The sequence below is a fragment of the Cetorhinus maximus genome, chromosome 27, assembly GCF_964194155.1.
Source record: "Cetorhinus maximus chromosome 27, sCetMax3.hap1.1, whole genome shotgun sequence".
Taxonomy (NCBI): domain Eukaryota; kingdom Metazoa; phylum Chordata; class Chondrichthyes; order Lamniformes; family Cetorhinidae; genus Cetorhinus; species Cetorhinus maximus.
Window position 1 is genome coordinate 3,836,386 of NC_135905.1, and position 25,320 is coordinate 3,861,705.

The 25,320-nt window shown below is 46.5% G+C and overlaps 1 protein-coding gene across 1 annotated transcript in view; it reads right to left on the reverse strand.

Moving 5' to 3' along the window:
• The window catches only part of LOC144668482 (annexin A7-like), a 45,535-nt gene that overhangs the window by 15,423 nt on the left and 4,792 nt on the right, over positions 1–25,320 (reverse strand). Inside the window, exons 2-7 of the mRNA XM_078530515.1 lie at positions 19,674–19,719; positions 17,002–17,608; positions 16,091–16,207; positions 7,295–7,353; positions 4,144–4,267; positions 1,686–1,780 (exon numbers count right to left, since the gene is read on the reverse strand). Of these exons, the coding sequence (XP_078386641.1) occupies positions 1,686–1,780; positions 4,144–4,267; positions 7,295–7,353; positions 16,091–16,207; positions 17,002–17,608; positions 19,674–19,718 (1,047 nt within the window). The 5' untranslated portion in view covers position 19,719. The remainder of the gene's footprint in view (positions 1–1,685; positions 1,781–4,143; positions 4,268–7,294; positions 7,354–16,090; positions 16,208–17,001; positions 17,609–19,673; positions 19,720–25,320) is intronic.

Here is a 25,320-nt window from a genome sequence, read left to right on the forward strand (position 1 = left end):
ACAGACAATCAAGTACCTTTTAAGTGTAGTTCCTGTGGCCACTGGGAAATGGCCTGTCAAAACTGTGTCGCCTACGAGAGTCTGTGCGTGTGGAACTGTACCCCAGCGAGAGTCTGTGCGTGTGGAACTGTACCCCAGCGAGAGTCTGTGCGTGTGGAACTGTACCCCAGCGAGAGTCTGTGCGTGTGGAACTGTACCCCAGCGAGAGTCTGTGCGTGTGGAACTGTACCCCAGCGAGAGTCTGTGCATGTGGAACTGTACCCCAGCGAGAGTCTGTGCGTGTGGAACTGTACCCCAGCGAGAGTCTGTGCGTGTGGAACTGGACTCCAGTGAGAGTCTGTATATGTGGAACTGTACCCCAGCGAGAGTCTGTATATGTGGAACTGTACCCCAGCGAGAGTCTGTGCGTGTGGAACTGTACCCCAGCGAGAGTCTGTGCGTGTGGAACTGTACCCCAGCGAGAGTCTGTGCATGTGGAACTGTACCCCAGCGAGAGTCTGTGCGTGTGGAACTGTACCCCAGCGAGAGTCTGTGCGTGTGGAACTGGACTCCAGTGAGAGTCTGTATATGTGGAACTGTACCCCAGCGAGAGTCTGTATATGTGGAACTGTACCCCAGCGAGAGTCTGTGCGTGTGGAACTGGACTCCAGTGAGAGTCTGTATATGTGGAACTGTACCCCAGCGAGAGTCTGTATATGTGGAACTGTACCCCAGCGAGAGTCAGTATGTATGGAACTGGACTCCAGCGAGAGTCTGTGCGTGTGGAACTGGACCCCAGTGAGAGTCTGTGCGTGTGGAACTGGACCCCAGCGAGAGCCAGTATGTGTGGAACTGGACCCCAGTGAGAGTCAGTGCGTGTGGAACTGGACCCCAGCGAGAGTCTGTGCGTGTGGAACTGTACCCCAGTGAGAGTCAGTGTGTGTGGAACTGGACCCCAGTGAGAGTCAGTGTGTGTGGAACTGGACCCCAGCGAGAGTCAGTGTGTGTGGAACTGGACCCCAGCGAGAGTCAGTGTGTGTGGAACTGGACCCCAGCGAGAGTCAGTGTGTGTGGAACTGTACCCCAGTGAGAGTCAGTGTGTGTGGAACTGTACCCCAGCGAGAGCCAGTGTGTGTGGAACTGTACCCCAGTGAGAGTCAGTGTGTGTGGAACTGTATCCCAGCGAGAGCCAGTATGTGTGGAACTGTACCCCAGCGAGAGTCTGTACATGTGGAACTGGACCCCAGTGAGAGTCTGTGTGTGTGGAACTGTATCCCAGCGAGAGCCAGTGTGTGTGGAACTGGACCCCAGTGAGAGCCAGTGTGTGTGGAACTGGACCCCAGTGAGAGTCAGTGCATATGGAACTGGACCCCAGTGAGAGTCTGTGCATGTGGAACTGTACCCCAGTGAGAGTCTGTGCGCGTGGAACTGAACTCCAGTGAGAGTCAGTGCGTGTGGAACTGTACCCCAGTGAGAGTCAGTGCACATGGAACTGTACCCCAGTGAGAGTCAGTGTGTGTGGAACTGGACCCCAGTGAGAGTCAGTGCACATGGAACTGGACTCCAGTGAGAGTCAGTGCACATGGAACTGGACTCCAGTGAGAGTCTGTGTATGTGGAACTGGACCCCAGTGAGAGTCAGAGAAGTCTTTGGTAGAAAAAAGGAAAATGTGCAATCCACTGCTGTTCCGTACTCTATGAACTCACCTTGCCATAGAGGGTCTTGAAAGCCAATTTGATCTTCTGCCTTTGCTCATTTGAGCGGTTGGAGACCACGTCAATTATTGCTTGTTCATTGGTCCCTGTGCAGAAAAGTTAGTGCATTTAGACATGTGTTCACAGAGAGCAAAATAACTGTTTAAGCTATCAGCTGGCAACATTTTGCCCAGAACATCAAGCAACTTAAAATCACAGTATGTTCCATCACAGAAACAAGGGGAGGCAGTGACAGAGTGGTATTGTTGCTGATTTAGTAATTCAGAGAACCAGATTAATGCTCTGGGTTCGAATCCCACCACAGCTCTCAGTCGTATCAATCCGGTAACAGGTCCAAAAGGAATAGAACCGGATGGACCACCCCGGCATCAACCTAGGCACGTTCTATTTTCTCTCTTTATCAGCTCCTTGTTCATCATTATGGTCGGTCGTGGGGAAAATTCTAGAGTTCATTATAAAAGATTTAATAGCTGAGCACGTGGAAAACAGTGGCAGAATCGGACAGAGTCAGCATGGATTTATGAAAGGGAAATCATGCTTGACAAATCTACTGGAATTTTTTGAGGGTGTAACTAGTAGAGTTGATGAGGAGGAGCCAGTGGATGTGGTTTATTTGGACTTTCAGAAGGCTTTTGACAAAGTCCCACACAAGAGATTGGCGTGTAAAATTAAAGTGCATGGGATTAGGGGTAGTGTATTGAGATGGATAGAAAACTGGTTGGCAAACAGGAAACAAAGAGTAGGAATAAACGGGTCTTTGTCTGAATGGCAGGCAATGACTAGTGGGGTACCGCAGGGATCGGTGCTGGGACCCCAGTTATTCACAATATATATTAATGATTTAGATGAGGGAATTAAATGTAATATCTCCAAATTTGCAGATGACACAAAGCTGGGTGGGAGGGTGAGCTGTGAGGAGGATGCAGAGATGCTTCAGTGTGATTTGGAGAAGCTGAGTGAGTGGGCAGATGGAAGATGCAGTATAATGTGGATAAATGTGAGGTTATCCATTTTGGTAGCAAAAACAGGAAGGCAGATTATTATCTGAATGGCTATAAATTGAGAGAGGGGAATGTGCAACGAGACCTTGTACACCAGTCGCTGAAGGTAAGCATGCAGGTGCAGCAGGCGGTAAAGAAGGCAAATGGTATGTTGGCCTTCATAGCCAAAGGATTTGAGTACAGGAACAGGGATGTCTTGCTGCAATTGTACAGGGCCTTGGTGAGACCACACTTGGAATATTGTGTGCAGTTTTGGTCTCCTTATCTGAGGAAGGATGTTCTTGCTCTAGAGGGAGTGCAGCGAAGGTTTACCCGACTGATTCCTGGGATGGTGGGACTGACATATGAGGAGAGGTTGAGTCGATTAGGATTATATTCGCTAGAGTTCAGAAGAATGAGGGGGGATCTCATAGAAACCTATAAAATTCTAACAGGACTAGACAGGGTAGATGCAGGAAGGATGTTCCCGATGGTGGGGGAGTCCAGAACCAGGGGTCACAGTCTTGAGAACATGGGGTCGACCATTTAGGACTGAGATGAGGAGAAATTTCTTCACCCAGAGAGTGATGAGCCTGTGGAATTCGTTACCACAGAAAGTAGTTGAGACCAAAACATTGTATGTTTTCAAGAAGGAGTTAGATATAGCTCTTGGGGCGAAAGGGATCAAAGGATATGGGGAGAAAGCGGGAGCAGGCTATTGAGTTGGATGATCAGCCATGATCATAATGAATGGCGGAGCAGGCTCGAAGGGCCGAATGGCCTACTCCTGCTCCTAGTTTCTATTATCTGAATTCTAAAATCCTCCCAATCCCCAGGCGTACACTCTTTTTCACAACAACCTAAGGCTCGTCCTTTAATCTAACACCATCTTTAACTCCTCGTTAGCAATGGCAGGGCGTCTTCCTTTCTCGAGAAGACTAAGAGAGGGACCGATAACGTTCTTTAAAACTGTGAAGGGGTTCATTCGGGTTAATGTGAAGAAACCGTTTCCATTTGTGAGTGAGCTGTAGAGCAAAGAGACATAAATAAAAGACGGCCAGCAACAGATCAAATGTAGCATTTGGGAGTAAGTTCTTCACAGAGTGGAAAGAATGTGGAGCTTGTCACCACATGGAGTGATTGAAACAGATTATTGGTGATTGAAGGAGGGGCATTGTGGCACACATGGAGGAAGGATGGAACAGAAGGATACAGGGATAGGATGGGAAGAGGTAATAAGGCGGTGGGAGCCTCATGTCATATATAAACATTGGCACAGACCGGGTGAGCCGAATGGCCTGTAGGTTCAGGTTCAGGCAGTGATTTTAGGGACTAATGAGTAAAAGTCGCTGTAGACAAGATTCTCACAGTATCTTTCACAGAGGGTGGAGTGTGAACGTGGGAGGAATTTTTCTCCTTGTGCCCCACAGTTGATGCCATTTTTCTTCCTCCAACGCTGTGGAACTTACCAGCTCCCTTCATGGCTTGCCGTAGAATCTCAGCATCGTTCTGTGCATTGAAGTTGGCGACAGGTTTGATGGTGCCCTGTGTTGCGCCTCCGATTGAGAGGCCTCCAATGTTCGGCATTGAAGGCTGCAGCCAAAGAGGGAGAGAAAAGCAATCCGTTACTCATAACAACATAAAACGCTACCTTATCAGTTATCTGTTAAATTGTCCGCCATAATTATAATCAAACCAACAGCTACAAGCTACACAACAGATTATCTTGATATTATGCTTTAAGGTTTCGCTCCAGATACTTTTCTGGGTTCAGCATCGCCAGTCAATCCCATAAGCGAGCTCTTGTACCTTATGACTGGAGTGCACCCTTGCCTGTCCAATATCTGAGCAATTTGTAGTTGGCCTTGGGATCAAACAAAAACCACTCCTCACTGTATTCTTGGTACCGCTTAGATCACATATTTCCCCATTAACCTCAAAGTAGAGAGCAATTTTTGTATCAAAACAGGATTATAAATCACTATATTAACTATTAACCTTGGACACACTTTGGATTCACGGAAGCCACAGACTTAACTAGCCTTTTCTGGAAGACAGAAAGTAACAAACTTATCCACTGTGCAGAACCCCCACTGTGAGTGTACAATAATAACTTCCAAAAAGGAATTGGATAGATATTTGACGGGGATAGGTGCAGGGCTATGGGAAAAGAGAAGGGCAGGGCTAATCATATAGCTCTTTCAAAGGCCTGACACAGGTACGGCCCTCCTTCCGTGCTGTATGGTGTCTGTTCTGGGAAATAATTATTCCCTAGACAAAGCGCAGGGAATAGGGGCAACGACAAATGCTGGGTCTCTGCCCCTTTCACACTGCCCCCTGACCCTGGGTTTAATCCCCACGGTGGAGAGGCAGCATATCGCATAGAGCAACAGGCCACTCAAATCGAAGGGCTTATCCCAACACCATCCACCTCATTTTTTTGTTCCTTTGTCAGGCACACACCCAATTTAACAACAGCAACACACATCTCTCTCTCTCTCTCTGTCTGTCTCTCTCGGAGGAGGAGGAGGATCAGGGAGGGGCTGGGCAGCAATCATTTTCCTGTTCCTCTTTACAGCCGAGCCAGGGATTGGCTGAGGATAATCACAAATATGGAAATTTTAAATTCGAGGTTTTGCTGGACCGGGAAGCCAATGTGGGTCACAACGTACAGGGGTGACGGGTGAACGAGGTTTGGGCGAACAGTCACGAAGAAGAGTCATACGGACTCGAAACGTTAGCTCTGTCTCTCTCTCCACAGATGCTGTCAGACCTGCTGAGTTTTCCCAGCGTTTTTTGTTTGAGATTGGGTGCGCACTTGGACCTGGGCAGAGCTCACCGAGGGTGGAAGACGGGGAGGCCGGCCAAAGCGGGGCTGGAATAGCCGAGTCCAGGAGGAACAGCGGAATGGATGAGTGTTTCAGCAGTGGATGGTTTCCTCGAAAAGCTGTTCCCCTCCCTCTTGGTGGTCAGCCAGCCTTTTAATTTTTGTAATAACACAGTGCTCAAACTATCAGCTCTCCAAACTGCATGTGTGTATAATTACCCAGCCCAGTATTCAGCACAGCAATATGTCAGTGAGAATCAGAACCCACAGGGTCCATTGACTGCTGGTGGGGGAAAAACAGCACTGCAAAATATTTTAATGAAGCACAGAATTCTAATGAGTACCTAAAAAGGCAGGACAGCAGTCACTTCCCCCAAATATTGTCTCTCGAGTTCAATAAAGGGTGATGGCAGATGTGTGGATATTTTACATCACGCCCACTTAAGCTGTGAATACCCAGTTGGACAACTGTAGCCATCCTTCAAAACAATGGTTGTCATTCAGAGACGTATTAAAACTGGGGCCGGGGTACAGGCCACAGCCTAACACCGGAGGCCAGGGTACGGGCCACAGTGTAACACCGGGGGCCGGGGTACGGGCCACAGCGTGACACCGGGGGCCGGGGTACGGGCCACAGCGTGACGCCGGGGGCCGGGGTACAGGCCACAGCGTGACGCCGGGGGCCGGGGTACGGGCCACAGCGTGACGCCGGGGGCCGGGGTACGGGCCACAGCGTGACGCCGGGGGCCGGGGTACGGGCCACAGCGTGACGCCGGGGGCCGGGGTACAGGCCACAGCGTGACGCCGGGGGCCGGGGTACGGGCCACAGCGTGACGCCGGGGGCCGGGCCACAGCGTGACGCCGGGGGCCGGGGTACGGGCCACAGCGTGACGCCGGGGTACGGGCCACAGCGTGACGCCGGGGGCCGGGGTACGGGCCACAACGTGACGCCGGGGGCCGGGGTACGGGCCACAGCGTGACGCCGGGGGCCGGGGTACGGGCCACAGCGTGACGCCGGGGGCCGGGGCAGTCCCTGTAGCAACGCCGGGGGCCGGGGTGCGGGCCAGTCCCTGAGCAACACTGGGCTGCAGTTCAAGGGGCACAAATCTGTCACGGTATAATACTGGGGTACAGGTCTGTCACGGTATAATACTGGGGTACAGGTCTGTCACGGTATAATACTGGGGTACAGGTCTGTCACGGTATAATACTGGGGTACAGGTCTGTCACGGTATAATACTGGGGTACAGGTCTGTCACGGTATAATACTGGGGTACAGGTCTGTCACGGTATAATACTGGGGTACAGGTCTGTCACGGTATAATACTGGGGTACAGGTCTGTCACGGTATAATACTGGGGTACAGGTCTGTCACGGTATAATACTGGGGTACAGGTCTGTCACGGTATAATACTGGGGTACAGGTCTGTCATGGTATAATACTGGGGTACAGGTCTGTCACGGTATAATACTGGGGTACAGGTCTGTCACGGTATAATACTGGGGTACAGGTCTGTCACGGTATAATACTGGGGTACAGGTCTGTCACGGCATAATACTGGGGTACAGGTCTGTCACGGTATAATACTGGGGTACAGGTCTGTCACGGTATAATACTGGGAGTGCAGAACTGCTAGTCTCAGCAATGGAAGTGATTTGTTAGGCTGAATTATGAACATGCAACTGCACTGAAGCATGTTGGTTCTACTGCAATGTCCTCTCTCTGTATTGACACAGAATGCCAAGGATGCCTGGTGATAATCAGTAAACAGTGGGCAGTTTGGGTCACATACCTGTGCAGGGGTTGGCTGTGGGCCAGTAGAGCCTGGTGGGGGTCCAGATGGATATCCTCCTGGAAGAAAAGGCAAATGAGAAGTTCAACACAGCCTTGGCACAGGTGTCAAGAGGTTTCAGCATTTCAACAGAGCCATTTCGTTTTGTGTAGATTGTCTTCCCCAGTTGTTTGACTCTTACACGTGGGGCAGATAAATAGATCCAGAAGCCCATCAGCCCCTCCCTGAACAAGCTATTCTTCACTGAATTGGCCGACTGTTTCATGACAAAGTAGGGTCACAGCGGAAACCGGTTCGAGGGAGACGGTGGCATAGTGGTAATGCCATTGGACTGGTAATGCAGAGCTCGAGGCTAATGCTCCAGAGATACAATTTAAATCTCAATATGGCAGCTGGAGGAATTTAAATTAAATTAATTAATAAATCTGGAATTGAAAACGAGCCTCAGTCATGGTGACCATGAAAGTATCACTGATTATTGTAAAAACCCATCTGGTTCATTAATGTCCTTTAGGGAGGGAAATCCTGGCCTGTACGTGACTCCAGACTCTCAGCCATGAGGCTGACTCTTAACTGCCCTCTGAAATGGCCTAGTGAGCCACCAAGTTGTATCAAACCAATGTTCAAAAGTCAAACCACATGGACTGCAGTGGTTCAAGGCAGCAGCTCACCACCACCTTCTCAAAGGCAATTAGGGACGGGCAACAAAGGCTGGCCTTGCCAGAGGCACCTGCATCCAATGAAAAAATAATAAAAAAATATCCTTGCTCAAACTCCACCTTTGAGCAGAGGGGTCACTGCATAATGATTGGGAGAGAGCGCCCAGGCCAATTTTATTCTCCTCCCCACTCTTTCTCTAGCCCAATTGTAGTGGCCCAACAGAAACCCCAAATAACTCACTATACACCTAGAATTGAACTGGAGCTCTAGATGAGAACTTACTATCCATTAAATCATCGAGAGAGATATAAATATCAGCAAGGCCCCCAATTTGTAGGTCTTACGGGGAAAATGGCTGGAATTGTCTGAAACAATTCCTCCAACACCATTAAAATCATGAAAAATTCTGTAATCACACAAAATATAAACTTAACATGGCTTTGGTCTGTCACCATACACCAGTGTGCCTAATTACAAATGGGATGCAATCCTGGGAAATATTCCACAAAGCCCCCTAGGTAAAGAATTCCAAAGATTCACCATCCTTCGAGTGAAGAAATTCCTGCTCACCTCAGTACTAAATGGCTGAGGTCTCATTCTGAGACCGTGTCCTCTGGTTCTTGACTTACCAACCAGCAGAAACATCTGCCCTGTTAAGCCCTGTAAGAATTTTATATGCTTCAATTAGATCATTTCTCATCCTTCCAAACTCCAGTGAATACAGGCCTAGTCTCCTCAAATTCTCCTTAAAGGACAATCCCACCAGCCCAGGGACCAATCTGGTGAATGTTTGTTGCACTCCCTCTATGGCAAGTATATCCTTCCTTTAGGTAGGGAGAGCAAAACTGTGCACAATACTCCAAGTGCGGTCTCACCAAGGTGCTATACAATGGCAGCAAGACTTCCTTACTCCTATACCCAAATCCTCTTGCAATCTCTTTGTCTTCCTAATTGCTTGCTGCACCTGTAAGTTGGCTTTCAGTGACTTATGAACAAGGACACCCAGGTCCCTTTGGACATCAACATTTCCCAATCTCTTACCATCTAAGAAGTACTCTGCATTTCTGTTTTTCCTACCAAATTAGATAATTTCACATTTTTCCACATCTGCCATGCTCTTGCCCACTCACTTAGCCTGTCCAAATCCCTTTGAAGCCTCTTTGCATCCTTCTCAACTCATATTTCCATTCCCACCTGGTTTTGTGTCATCAGCAAACTTGGAAATATTACATTTGGTCCCCGCATCCAAATCATTGATATAGATTATGAATAGCTGGGGCCCAAGCACTGATCCTTACAGTAACCCACTAATCACAGCCTGTCAACCTGAGAAGGACTCATTTATTCCTACTCTTGTTTTCTGTCTGTTAACCAATTCTCAATCCATACCCACAATCCCACGTAACCTCCTGTGTGGGACCTATTTGAAAGCCTCCTGAAAATCCCAATACACCACATCCACTGGTTCCCCCTTATCTATTCTGATAGTTACTTCCTCAAAAAACTCCCAACAGATTTGTCAAACACGATTAAATCCTTTCATAAATCCATGTCGACTCTGCCATTATTTTTAAGTGTCCAGTTACCACAAGCTTTATAACAGATGCTTAGCATTTCCCCCACTGCTGATGACAGGCTAACAGGCCTGTAATTCTCAGTTTTCTCTCTTTCTTAAATAGTCATCCTCCAATCTGCAGGAACCGTTCCAGAGTCTATAGAATTTTGAAAGATGCATCTATTATCTAGACAGCCACCTCCTTCAACACTTGGGACGCAGATCATCAGCTCCAGGGAATGTATTAACTTTAAGTCCCATTAATTTCTCCAGTACTACTTTTTTTTTTATTAATAATTAACTCTGTTCTCAATCTTGCCTAGTCCCTTAATTCTCTAGCATTCCTAGGAGGGTTTTTGTATCTTCCTCCATGAAGAGGGAGGCAAAATATTTGCTTAGTTCCTCTGCCACTTCTTCATTATAAATTCTTCCGTCTCTGCCTATAGTGGGCTCACATTCATCTTTGTTAATCTTTTCCTTTTTACATACCTATCGAAGCTTTTGCAGTCCACTTTCATATTTCTCACTTGGTTATTCTCATATTTTATTTTATCTTTCCTTATCAGTTTCTTGGTCCTCTTTTACTGAAGTCTAAAATGTTCGCAATCCTCAGGCTTACTACTTTAATTAGGAAACTTTACAAGTCTCTTCCTCTGATTTAATATGATCTTTAATTTTTTCTTGTTAGCCAGAGTTGGATCACCTTTCGTGCTGGGTTTTGTGCCTCAAAGAAATGTAAATTTGTTGCAAACCACATAGTAATTCTTTAAATGCTAGCCATTGCCTGTGTGCTGTCATAACTGTTAATGTAGTTTCCCAATCTATAACAGCCCTATTGCCCTCACACCTTCGTAATTTCCTTTTAGGTTTTGAGACCCGGGTTTTGAATTGAACTACATCACTTTCAAACCTGATGTAAAACTCTATCATTCTATGGTCACTCTTCCCTAAAGGTTCCTTTACATCAAGATTATTACTTAACCTTTTCTCATTGCACAAGGCTAGATCTAAAATAGCCCGTTCTCTAGTTGGTTCAAGTTGAGTTTATCTTCAAAATCATTCTTTGATTCCGAAACATAAACAAGATAAGTTTTACAAACTAAATGCATTAAAAGAGGAAATATGCTATATATCAATTGCCTCTTACTCCCCGTCGTGTTATCAAGAGCAATACCTGGTGTCTCTCAATTAGCCCTTTTTGCTGCATTGAAACTTGAGTCAGAGGTGGCCCATGAACAGCCATTTTAGATCTAACTTCCCCTGTGTGACGATGATGAGTGGGTGGCCCCACACACTCTTCTGCTTTCCTCAGTTATGATGCCATGTGTACCATCACCACCAGGAGGATCCCAGCTGTGAGCATCTCAGTGGTGAGCTGTATATCGCAGGTACTCACTCCTGCTGACATGGCAACAGCAACAAGTACCTGAAGTCAGGAGCAACCAAACAGCATCATCAATGACTTGTGTCAATTCAGTGTCCTAAATGTAGCAAAACATTACAGGGAGCTTTACAGAAACATCACCAGATGAAGTTTCACAACAAGACAAAGCAGGCGATATTAAGTCATGACCAAAGCCATGGTTAAAGAGGCAGATTTTAAGGAGAGTCTTAAAGGAGGAGAGAGGTAGAGAGAGGCGGGGAGGTTCAGTGAGGGAACTCCACAGCTTATGGCCTAGGCAGTTGTAGTCACAGTCATCAAAGGTGGCGTGATGGAAGCGAGATCCCCACAAGAGCACAGAGGTGACAAAGCAAAGAGTTCTCAGGAAGCTATTAGCCAGGAAGAGGTTAGAGAGATATCTGAGAATTTTAAATTTGAGGCATCACTGGATAAGGAGCCAGTGGAGGGAGAGTGTACCACAGGGGTAACAGGGTTTAACACATCCTGTCCAATGCCATTTTCCCAGCCCCTCAAGTAGGAGATCTGCGAAGCCCACAAAAACCTAGGAGTGGTTCATCGACCAGCCCTGTTCCTGGGGAGCTCCTCGCTGTTGGGCAAGGCACCCTCTTGCAATTCCTCAAGTCTAAAAGCTTTATTCCTTGGCTATGGCCCACCACAACCCTCGCCAAAATCACATGTGGCCTTTTCCAGCAGGAACAAGTACGGCCAAGGCCGAGCTGGGAGCTGGGAAAAGTCTGGGAAATATTAAGCTTCATCTAGCTGGATAATTGGAAGGTACTTTACTGAGTAAGGGCTCCACAGCAGAGGAGGAGTAAAAAGCAAAGTTGAGTAGCAGCCTGGAAGGGAAGAATATTGTGCACAGGGAATAATTAAAAAGGTTGAAGCAGATTAAAGAGGACAACAGCAAAAATGGGAACAAAACTGGGAAATTGAAAATAGTGATATAAACAGGAATAACAAAAATCTGTAACTAGGTCAAGATTGGCAACTAAACAGTGTAGTTACAAAACTTTGAAAGATAGACAAGGAACAGCAGCAGCGAGTTTAGAGAAAGTATACTATTGGAATGTGAGGATTTAAAAAGTGGTCTTAATCCCTATGGCATCAAGTGAGAATCAGTGAAGTCACACACTATGAGGAGAATGTTACTTACCACTAAACAGTGGAAAGGAAATTGGAGATGGAATTTGAAGGCAAATTAGAGGGAAGCATTTAACAATAGAGTTAGAATTGTAGGAGATTTTAAGTGTTAAAAAAATAGAATGTCAGAGTAAACTTGTGCATGATAGTTAATTTTACAAGAAACAAAGACTTGGGGCAGAATTTTCCCTCGTCGGGCGGGCTTGGCAGGGGGCGAGCGGGAGTGGTCGGGGAGCCTAGTGTCGCCTGTGATCGGGGGCCGGCCGCGATTTCACACTGGCGGGCCCACTAAGGCCCGTCCTGCCTGTGGGGGGCGGGGGGGGAAGAATAGCACAGACTTTCCCCGCATGCGCACACAGGAAAAGCTCCCCGGAGCACAGAGCTGCCTCAGGGAGATGATGATTTCGAACAACGAAAATGAAGAATTTAAAAATGTTGATAACATGTCCCCTCGCGTGACTCTGTCACATGAGCAGGGACATGTTAGAAATTAGTTAAAAAAATCGTTTTTTTTTTTAAAATGACGGATCAAAGCCTCATCCCGGCCCTGGACGAGGTCCTGCAAAAAATTCAAAGGCCGCTTGGCCTTTTCGCCTGCCCGCCAACTGTAAGTTTCAATTAGATCCCTAACGGCCTCAATAGGCCTGTTCGTTGTCGGCGGGCATGCTGCCGGCTCCACTGACCGAAATATCACGCAAGTGCGCAATGACGTCAGGGTGCTCGCCCAATGTCACCAAGGGTCATTTTACGCTCGTTCGGGTCAGACGCGCGCCTGCCCGACCAGCGCAATGTTCTGGCCTTGCAATTCGTATTTCACAAGCCAGACAATGAGGCATTCCTGAAGTGCACTCACTGCTGTAACGAAGGGTGGGATGGCAACCAATTTATACACAGCCAGATCCCATAAACAGTAATTAAATAAACGACCCAGATGATGTCTTAGGGATGTTGGTCGAGAGGTAAATATTGGCCAGGACACCAGGGGGAACTGCCGTATTCTTCTAATGATGCTATGAGATCTTTTACATCCACCTTTTAACTTCTGCTCCGAAAGACGCTACCTCCGATAGTGTAGCACTGCCTAGATGCTGCACTGAAGTGTCAGCCTAAATTACTTGCTCAAGGCTCAAGATTGGGACTTGAACCTACAACCTTCTGACTCAAGAGTGTCCCCCACTGAACTACAGTCGACACCTAATGGTTTTAAAGGAGCGACTTAAATTTAAAAGTAGCCAAATCATGAGTTTAATCAAGCCAGTTAGTTTTTTTTTAAAATTGCGCAGGTTATGCTTTATCAATCTTATAGAATTCTTTGAAGAATAATGGGAATGATCTATATAGATATTCAAAAAGCATTTTATGTCTCACATAAGGGGTTACTGGCAAAATTAATGGCTTTAATTATGGAGAAGGTGGCCACATGGATAAAAAGGCGGTTGAGGGGTAGGAAATAAAGGCTATGGGTAAAGGGAAGCTTCATAGCCGCTGGTGTTGCACGGGGCTTCATGTTGGTGCCATTTTTATTAATCTATTGCGATCATAAATGATTGGGGCTGAGGAATTAGGAGAACAGCATCAACCTTTACTGATGACAAATTGGGAGGTTTGGTGAATTCTGATTCAGCCAGTTACAGTTCAGTGGAAAAGTGTGCAGTAAAATATACTGAAACCGAAATTAGGGAAAGGAAAGGCATTTTAACTGGTAAGATGCTAAACGCGTGAGAGGAGCAGAAGTGTTTTGTCTCATTAAAGGGGGCAGTGCAAATAGGTAAGGCCATAAAGGGCAGAAGGAAACCCTGGTTTTGTATAAAGAAGTATAGAATACAAAGCCAAGGAGATAATGCTAAACTCGTACAAGATTGTAGACTGCACTTGGAGTTTCTGTGCGTTCTGTTAGGACATAAAAACAATGCAGAAGGTGCAGTGCAGACTAATGGGGATATTATCAAGAAATAGGGGATACAATTATGAAGAGAGATTTGAGAAATGCAGGCTTTTTACAAATGCTACAAAGATTAAAAAGTGATCTGATAGAGGTGTTCAATATTTTAGAGGGTTGGAATAGGGTAAGTAGTGATAAATTGATTCTGTTGTGGTCACTTTGACAAACGGACCACAGGAGTCTCAGGTACAGGTCACAATCGTTTATTCGAGCAATTGCAAGGGGAGAACCATCTCAATGCGGCTTGAGATAGCACTCTGCTAAGCTACAAGTATTCAACATATTTATACATTATTGGTCATGTACAAAAACAGTTTCCAGATTCTGATCTCGTCAACATAAAGGTTTACATTAAACAGGCATCTCTGGTAACAAGTATATGCATGTATGTCCCTATTTGTTTTCACCCAGGCAGAGACCTTCCCTCCTACCTAAATTAGGACCATCTGTTCTTCCCCTATCTGTTGAAGAGCACACTTAATCTTAGTTGTTATTGCCATCCTCTGACTACAGTCCGGCTCCAAGGCCTTTCTGTTGTATGCAGGCCCTTAAGGCTGTGCAAGGTTCATCTGGTAACCTTTAACTGCCAATGTGCTTGGAGATTTTAAGTAATTCATTCCCTTTCAATAAGTTCTTACTGTACCCCTATATTCCCCCTAATAGTTACTGTATCCCTTTATTTCCCCCTAACAATCCCATTGGTCAGTGATACAATAACATTGGGCACAGATTTAAAATAATTTCAAGAATTTTTGGGAGCTCTTTGCACAGAGAATGGTAATAATGTGGAACATTCCAGAAAAGTAAAGTCCATAAAGTCATTTAAAAAGGCAACCAGATCATTGCTTAAAATAAAAAGTATATGGATTGAGCACCAAGGAAGATGATTGTATTTGGTGAAGGCCAAGAATCTCAGCCGCAGGACATCGCTGCAGGAGTTCCTCAGTAGAGTGTCATGGAGGCACCATCTTCTGCTGCTTCATCAACGATCTTCCCTCCAACATAAGGTGAGAAGTGAGGATGTTTGCTGATGATTGTGCCATCGTTCAGCACCATTTGCAACTCAGTTACTGAAGCAGTCCGTGTCCATATGCAGCAAGATCTGGATAACATTGGGTTGATGAGTGGCATGAATGCTGTTTGCCACTTAAGTGCCAGTCAATAACCATCTCTAACAAAAGAATCTGTAACAACCTCCCCTTAACATTCAATGCCATTACCATCACCTTATCTCCCCTTATCCACATCCATGGTTCACTATCAACTGAGCCAGCCATATAAATATTGGGCTATAAGGGGTAGTCAGAAGCTGGGAATTCTCCTGATCCCCAAAGCCTGTCCACCACCAACAGAACACAAGTCAGGAGCATGGTGGAATACTCCCCACTTGCCTAACACCATGCAAGACGCTTGACACCATCCAGGACAAAGTAAATTGAACACCACATTCACCACTTTAGACATCGATTCCTTCCACCAACAGCACACAGTGGTAGCAACGTGTACTATCTACAAGATGCACTGCAGCAATTTGCCAAGACTTCACTTACAGCAGCCTCCAAAAACTGTGAACCCCACCAGGTAAAAGGACAAATACAGCAGCCAGATGAGAACTCCATCATCTCCATGTAACCCCACCTCCCCACAACCACCCCCCACCCAGAGCCAAACAACATTCCGACTTTGAATTATGTCACCGTTCCCTCATCGGTGCAGTGTCAAAATCTTGGAACGCCCTTCTTAACAGCATTGTGGGCCATGTCTACAGCACAGGCTGCAGTGGTTCAAGACTTACAACCATATTCTCAAGGGCAATTAGGGATGGACAATAAATGCTGGCCTTGCCAGCGATGCTCACATCCCAAGAATGAATGAAGTTATTAGTTGGCCACATAACGTAACTCAGAGCTTGACAAAAAAACGGCTGTTCCCAAGTTGCTCTGAAAACTGGGGAACAACTGCAAGACACCAGTAACACCAGGAAACCATTTCAGAATATACATCCTCTTTAATAAGGCTACCTGTATAAAAAATTGAAAACGAGAAGTTGTTTCAATGTCTCTAAACTGTTAATGAAATATATTTCTATTACAATACCTGGAGGAGGAGCACCACCACCTGAGTAGTTTTGTCCAGCGGGCTGAGGGGCTCCATAACCAGGGGCTCCATAACCAGGGGCTCCATAGCCAGGGGCAGAACCAGGGGCACCCGGACCTACAATAGAAAGAGTTTTTGCCAAGAGTCCAAGTAAATAACATTCCGATGTAAGACACATACTGTATATTTAATAATTCTCTATTAGAGTGTGCTGCCAATTTTGTTCCCTCCAGCTTTTCTTGCCTCCCTTCCTGGACGTGCTGCCTCTCATTGGATCTGGCTCCAGAGGTACAGCCTGGAGCATCACCACAGTGCAGCTCGATTAACGTTCCCTGGCGATGCCCATACATGCGTATTTTCAGCAGGAGGGATCGTCCAATGTGCAAACGCTGGAGCCACAGCTGATCCTTCTACTCTTGAGCACAGGCACCAACACATGCTCCCACTCTCAATGAGGACACACTCACACACTCGCGCACACAGATATGATCTCTCACGTGCGCCCACCCACAATCAACAGAAAGACAGACAATCAACACAAACACAGATGCGTGCGTCCAGTCAAACACACACTCAACGAACCACACTCCCCCTCAACACAGACACAACATGTACACGTAAACAAAAACGGAAAACGCTGGAAAAACTCAGGTCTGCCGGCATCCGTGCAGAGAGAAAAACAGAGTTAACGTTTCGAGTCTGTATGACTCTTCTTCAGAGCAACATGAATACACCGACCTTCAGACATGCATGCACATACTAAACACACAGGCACACATACACCCTCAACAGACAACTTACGTGTACAATGAGATGCACAATTTATAGTTTCAAAGTGAAACAAATTCATTTCTACATTACAAAATATAATTTAATCAAAAAGCCAGTTAACAAATCGGTTAAGAGTTTACCTGTGGGATATGATGGATATCCTGAGCCACCAGCTCCCCATCCTGACTGGTTACCTTGGGGTGCAGGGTAACCCCCTGCAGATGCTGGGTAAGTACCCCCACCAGCCTGATAAGGGCAGCCAGGTCCCTGGGCATAGCCTCCAGCTGGTGGCTGGGGGTAGGCCCCGCCCGCACCCGGAGCCTGGGGGTAGGCCCCGCCCGCACCCGGAGCCTGGGGGTAGGCCCCGCCCGCACCCGGAGCCTGGGGGTAGGCCCCGCCTGCGCCCGGAGCCTGGGGGTAGGCCCCGCCCGCACCTGGAGCCTGGGGGTAGGCCCCGCCCGCACCTGGAGCCTGGGGGTAGGCCCCGCCCGCACCCGGAGCCTGGGGGTAGGCCCCGCCTGCGCCCGGAGCCTGGGGGTAGGCCCCGCCCGCGCCCGGAGCCTGGGGGTAGGCCCCGCCCGCGCCCGGAGCCTGGGGGTAGGCCCCTCCTGCACCCGGAGCCTGGGGGTAGGCCCCTCCTGGAGCCTGGGGGTAGGCCCCTCCTGCACCCGGGGGATAAGCCCCGCCTGCACCAGGGTAGGGGTACTGTCCACCAGCTTGTGGATATCCAGATTGTCCACCTGATTGCTGAAATAAAAAGGAAAGGAGAGCCATAAGAACCAAGGATCATGCATTTCAATCAACAAATGAGGAACATTTGAGTACAAATCTAAAGCTCACATCATCGTATCTAATCAATGGGTTCTCATACACAGCATGCACGTGAAGCCAACTACATCATCCCCATGACTAACCTCAGCCAATTCAACTGAGACCAAGGATTGAAATTGGGGCCTCCTTTGAGAAAAAGTTCAGCTGACCCAAAGGCATACCCAATTTCCCCATTTTGGCCATGTGGTAGAACGGCCACACAGTTCCTCCCACTGCAGCTTCTAGTTAGTTCCTAGATACCTCCGCCACTCTGTTTGAGAGTCCACCAGATGTTGATCCCCCTTTGTGTCAAGAAAATCTACACGATATCAGTTCTACGTTTGCCTTTCCTTTGTTTGAACCTGGGTTGCCTGGTCCTGCTCTTTGAGTTTAATTTGTATATTCTGGACGACAACAAGATCAGCGATAAATTGCTCGTCGAGTTGCCAAAGCAAACAATAGTGAATATAAACAAACCACAAATGAGATCGAGCCTGGGGCTCAACTCATCACCCAGGAAAGCTCAGGTTATCGGAGCAAAGTAAATCTGGAACAGTTTTTGTCCATTCTCTGGTTTCTCAGCTCCATGGATGTAAAAAGCGTCCCAATACCACCCAAGGATCCATTACTCATTTGAGAGCTGAGACTGTTGGAGCAATTTTAACCTAATGCGCTGGGCAGGAAACGCACAGAATCAGGTGGAACCCTGCTTTTACACTCAGCTCAATGCTGACTTTACGAATATACAAACTAGGAGTAGGCTGGTAGCCCCTCGAGCCTGCACCGCCATTCAGTCAGATCATGGCTGATCTGATTGTGGCCTCAACTCCACATTGCGCCTACCCCAAATAACATGAGATTCTTGACTAACAAGGGAGCCAGTCTATCTCTGCCTTAAGAGCATTCACTGACCCTACCTCCACCGCTCTCTGGGGAAGAGTGTTCCAAAGATTCACAACCCTCAAAAAATTTCTAATCATCTACACCTTAAATCGAAGCCGCCTTATTTTCAAACTGTGTCCCCCTAGTTCTAGTCTCTCCCACATACAGGAAAACATTCATTCAGCATCCACCCTGTCAAGTCCCCTCAGGATCTTGTATGTTTCAATAAGATCAACTCAATCTTCTAAACTCCAATTGATACAGGTCCAGCCTGCCCAATCCTTCCTTGTAAGACAAGCACCCACACCTGACTCTCCCCAAAATCCCAGGTACCAGTCGAGTGGACCTTCTCTGAACTGCTTCTAATGCATTTATATCCTTTCTTAAATAAGGAGGCCAAATGGCGAGTAAAATCTGACAGTCAGCATTGCACACAGGTGGTTTAGGTTCAAATTGCTCTCAGTGATTACCTAACAGCGAGGGGGGCATCATAGTGGAGCCCAATCCCGTCTTTACCCTCCAGCTGCTGATGCACATATTCCCAGAAGAGGTCACTGGGCAACAAGTAGGTGCAGGAACTAATCCTTCTGCTCATGAGCTCAGCAGACTGAGGGCTCCTGCAGCCCCAGGTGCAACAAACAAATTTAGTAGGGTTAGGAATCCAAGTGTGGGACCTAGTCTGTATGCTTCAGTCTACGAGAGAGAAGCTGTTCCCACTGAGCCAGAGAATTGAAGCACCAGAGCTCATTTCTTAGGTTCAGGATACTCCATAACTAAAAGTATCGTGATTTTTTTTCACGAAGTTCTACATTTGCCACTCCCCCACCTCCTTCAAAATAACTCTGCCTTTCATCATCAGGAAAGGCTTGGCAAAGGAAGAAAAATTGGACAACTAGAACATTTACTTTTTGAGACAGCAAATACAAGACCAAGAAGGTGTCAAACTCCTTCCGATTGATTTGAAGGTCAGATGCTTAAAAAAGTACATTACATGCAAACGGTCTAAAAACATTTCAACGGTGATTAGCTATCGATGATGTTTCATTTTCTAAAGACCTACACAAAACAACAGAAGTGTACTCGCGAAGCGACTGCAGTGAGCAGTCACAATGCGACTTACCGGATAGGCAGGGTAACCAGACATGGGGTAACCAGGGTACGACATTCTGGAAGGCAAGACAGAAAGGCCAAGGTGTTTAGTGAGTACCCCACAGCTTCTAAAGCCCAAACAAGAAATGGTTACTACCTACATGGATTTAATACAGGATACAAAATGGGCTCCTTTAGCCACATGCTAGTATCAAAATGGCTTCCTTAACCTTATTAGTTATTACAGTGGACACAATGTAAAAATGGTCAAGTTTAACTAAAATCTCATCACCCTGGCCTACTTACACCACTTAGGCATGACAACAACTCATATTCATATCGTGCTATTAACAAAGTAAAAGATTTCAGGTTTTGCAAAGAAAGGTAATCAAACAAAAAAAATTGACATTAAGCCACATAATGAAATATCAGGAAAGGTGTCAAAATCTTGGTTGAAGATGTAGGTTTTATGGCACATTGTAAAGGAGTAGAGAGAAGTAGTTGGGGGCGGGGATGGGGAAGGCGGTGGCTGTGAGGGATTTTCACAAGACAGAAAGGCAGGGCACACAAAACCAGATTTTCCTGAATGACAAAAGAAATACAAAAAAAATGAAGCAGAAAAAGTGTGCTAAGGACAGATGTCAGGTGGATAATACAATTGAGAACAAGGCTGAATAGAGGGAAGTGAATAAGAAAGAAGAGAAGCAAAGAGAGAACTCTCACAAACATCTTTGTTGGGTTCCATGAGAATCGTGTCTTCGATGGAATGACACCCAAGCACCTACCCCTCGCATATTTCCGATATGTGGATGATAAGTTTGCTATATTTAAATCCACAGCTGCATGTAAGAATTTCCTTACATGTCTTAATGGGCTCCATCCTGCGCTCAAATTCACCTTTGAAATGGAGCACTCAAATGAACTCCCCTTCCTTGACATACTCATTGAGAAATCTGCCAGGGGGTTCTCTACCAGGGTCTACCGCAAGCCTACCTTCACTGGTCAGTATTTGTGTTGGGGCTCTTACAGTTCCACGCTCTATAAGATTGGTCTCATCACCAACCTTGTAAATAGAGCCTGAGCCATTTGCTTACCATGCAAGCTTGATGCTGAAATAGGGCACATTAAAGGCATCCTGCAGGATAATGGCTACCCTGATCAGATCATTTCACGCTGTATAACACGCAAACTCATGAACGGACCTAAAGCCATCACCAGTCTGCCTCAGATTACCCTGGAAGGACAAGGCATTGCAAAAATTTGAGCAACAGGTGAAGCTAGCTGTTTCACGCTGCGACTATGCAGTAGCAACACGAGTGGTATTCACCACTAACAGGATGCTGCCGTCAAGCCAAAAGGACGTTCTGCCTATCACACAAATGAGTAACGTGGTGTGTGAATTTCAGTGCCAGTGTGTTGCTAGTTATGTAGACCGTACATCACAGAGACTGGCGGATTGTATCAAACAACATGTCCCAGCCACTGTTTTCAATGGGCAGGGTAAAGACCGGATCCAACCAGCCCCTGCTTGCAAAACTCAAAACTATTTGAGATTCCGTGATTGGACAACATTTGCTAAATAATCCTCAGTGTGCTAAAAATTACGCTGACAACCAATTTAAGGTTGTCAATTGGGCTCGCAGTATAGTGCATGTGTGTGCACTGGAAGCTACATGTATTAATACACAGGGCCCTGTTCTTTGCAGGCAGAAAGAACATGTACACGCATTGCGCCTGTTTCAGCTAAACAAAATAAGTGACAGCCATTCGTTGGTTCATTCCTCAGGGCAATACCTTGACCAATCAGGGTCAAGCTGCCTGGTTTAAATTTCAAACAATGCTTGGCAGTTAACTGTCAGTCATCATCACTAATGCATTCTCCATGGCAATGCCACTTGTCAACCGATCAGCACTCTCTTCATACAGTATAAACTGTTGTTTTCCCCTTATATTGGTATTCTTGTGAAGTGACCTCATGAGTGCAAGATGATAAACCTAGGCACGTCTCTTTTTTCAGCAACACTCAGAAAGAGTGTGAAATGATGCTAGCAGCTCACATAAAAGGGAACCCACAAGCCTTCAATAAATACATAAATAGTAAAAAAGAGGGGTGAAGGCGATTAAGGACCGAAAAGGGGGAAAAAGCAAGGAAGTAGGGGCTGCTCCTGCATAGAGCCAGTGTGGACACGATGGGCCAAATAGCTTCTTTCTGTGCTCTCACCATTCTATGATTCTAGTTAAATATTTCACATTGGTTCACAGAATTATCAAACAAAATTTCACAGTGAACCAGATGAAATAATAGGGCAGGTGACCAGGAGTAGGAGGTTTTGAGGAGCATCTTAAAGGATGAAAGCGGGGAGGAGAGATTTAGGGAGGGAATTCTAGAGCTTTTAGGGCCTGGGCAGCTGAAGGTACAGCTGACAGTGGTGGACTGAAGGAAACTGGGGATGGACCAGGGAACAGATTTGGAGGAACACAAGAGTTGTAGGACAGGGGAATGTTAGATATAGGGAAGGCTGAGCCATGGAGGAATTTGAACACAAATTTTAAATACAGTGTGTTGCTGGAGCCATTGTGGGCCAGTGTGGACAGGGGCGGTGGGTGAAGGGGACTCGGTGCGAGCAGCATCAACTTGCACCAACCGAATAAACTCAACTATATCATCAAGCAATCTTTCTCTTGGCACCTCTGATTCCCTTAGCTGATATGACACGTTCGAGTCTCTGAGGTGTGACTTGAATCCAGGGAGGTGGTTTTACCAGTGGTTCATTTGGATAGAGAAAACATATTCCCCCCTGGTTGGGGAACCCGTGACAAGGGAACACAACCTAAAAAGCAGAATTAAACTTTTCAGGAGTGAAGTTAGGAAACACTTCTACTACACCACCGACACACAGTGGCAGCAGTGTGTACCATCTGCTAGATCTCTCAGCAACTCAGCAAAGGGTGGTAGAAGTTTGGAACTCTCTTCCACAAATGGCAAATGATGCTGGATCAATTTTTTATTATTCTTTCACATTATGTGTGTGTCACTAGCTAGGCCAGCATTTGTTACCCATCCCTTATTACCCCTGAGAAGGTGGTGGTGAGCCTACTCCTTGAACAGCCGCAGTCCATGTGGTGTAGGTACACCCATAGTGCTGTTAGGGAGGGAGTTCCAGGATTTTGACACAGTGACAGTGAAGAAACAGCGATATATTTCCAAGTCAGGATGGTGAGTGATTTGGGGGGGAATTTCCAGGTGGTGGTATTCCCATGCACCTGCTGCCCTTGTCCTTCTAGATGGTAGAGGTCGTGGGTTTGGAAGGTGCTGTCGAAGGAGCCTTGGTGAGTTGCTGCAGTGCATCTTGTAGATGGTGCACACACTGCTGCTACTGTGCATCAAAGATGGAGGGAGTCAACGCTTAAGGTGGTGGATGGGGTGCTAATCAAGCGGGCTGCTTTGTCTTGGATGGTGTCGAGCTTCTCGACTGTTGGAACTGCACTCATCCAGGCAAGTGAAGAGTATTCCATCACACTCTTTACTTGTGCCTTTTAGGTGGTGGATAAACTTTGGGGAATCAGATGGTGAATTACTCGCCACAGAATTCCAGCCTTTGACTTGCTCTTGTAGCTACAGTATTTATATGGCTGGTCCAGTCAAGCTTCTGGTCAATAGTAATCCTTAGGGTGATAATGGTGAATTCAGTGATGGTCATTGCCTGGTAATTGTGTGTTACTTGTCACTTACCAGCCAAAGCCTGAATGTTGCTGCTCCTGGGCATGGACTGCAACAATATACAAACAACATTAACATCCCCACTTCTGACCATATTATGGAGGGAAGATCAGTGATGAAGCAGCTGAAGATGGTTGGGCCTAGGACACTACCCTGAGGAACTCCTGCAGTGAGTCCTGGAACTGGGATGACTGACCTCCAACAACCACAACCACCTTCTTTTGTGCTAGGTATGACTCCAACCAGTGGAGAGTCCCCACCCACCCACCGCCCCAATTCCCACATTTCAATTTTACGAGGGCTCCTTGATGTCACACTCAATCAAATGCTGCCTTGATGTGAAGGACAGTCACTTCCGCCTCATCAGCTCTTTATTCCACATTTGGACCAAGGCTGTAATGAGGTCAAGAGCCGAGTGATTCTGCTGAAAGCCAATATGATCATCAGCGAGCAGGTTATTGTTGAGTAAGTGCTGCTTGTTAACACAGTGAATGACACTTTCCATCACTTTGCTGATGATCGAGATTAGGCTGATGGGGTGGTAATTGGCTGGACTGGATTTATTCTGCTTTTGGTGGGCAGGACACACCCAGGCAACTTCCCACATTGCCAGTTTGATGTCAGTGTCATTAGCTGTACTGGAACAATCTGGCTGCAGATACGGCTAGTTCTGGAGCTCAAGTCTTCAGCGCTACAGCTGGCTTGTTGTCAGGGCCCCTAGCCTTTGCTGCAGCCAGTGCCTTCACGTGCCTTGATATCATGTGGAGTGAATTGAACTGGCTGAAAAAAAGGCATTTGGGGATGTCAGGATGAGGCAAGGATGCTAAATTTAAATCTGAGCTTGATAGATTGTTGTTACCAGAGATAGTAAGGGGTATGGTGTCAAGGCGACAGATCAGCCATGTGGAATTACACAGAAAAAGGCCATTTGGCAGGTCACGCTGGCTTTTAGAGAGCTTGTCAATTAGTCAGTGCCCCCCCGATAGTCCTGTCAGTGTTTCCTTTTCAAGTCTTTATCCAACTCCCTTTGGAACTTACAAGTGAATCTGCTTCTATCACTCTCCCCTGTAAGCAGTGGTCTCTGGTTTTTGACTCATCTGCCAGAGCAAACAGTTTCTCCAATTTACTATTAAAAACATCTATTAAATCTCCCATTAACATTCTTTGCTCTAGGAACAACACGGTCAAGTTACTCAGCCTCTCCACAAAACTGAAGTCCCTCATCCCCTACACCATGCAAACATACGAATCAGGAGTAGGTCACTCGGCCCCTCGAGCCTACCCCACCATTCAATAAGATCATGGCTGATTGGATTGTAACCTCAACTCCACATTCCTGCCTACCCCCGATAACCTCTCAGCCCCTTGCTTATCAAGAATCTATCTACCTCTGCCTTAAAAATATTCAACTACTCTGCTAATTTACCATTCTGGTCAATCCCCGCTGCACTCTCTCCAAGGACTTAACATCCTTATTCTCCAAGCGACCAAAGTTCTTTTAATTTTACCTTTTAACTTCTTGTAAATCCAGTTGAGCCTGTGGAGTCAAGTTGGGCAGAGACACTAGCAGTTGGGTGATATGTAACACTATATTGCCTAGTGCTGATTAGAAACCCAGTCAAAAAAATTAGCCCAGTATTTTGAGCTGCGTAATGGTCTAGAAAAGTGGAGATTAAAGATTGGTCACTGGTATTATTTAATTGAAAGCAATTTGAGGGGGAAGGGATTAACTGTGTCCATAAGAAAAATACTGAAGCTCATGAGCTTCAATGTGGCTTCCGTATCCAATCACACACTGGAACCAACATACTGAGTGATTTTGGTAAAAGGATTAATGCCACTTGGTATCATGTGAACAGAAAGTTTTCCACGTCAAAAGTCAGCTGTTGGCAACTTTAAGGGAAAGTCACCAGCCAGAAAAATCTCCAAACTAAATTAATCCCAGTGTGAATGCTGG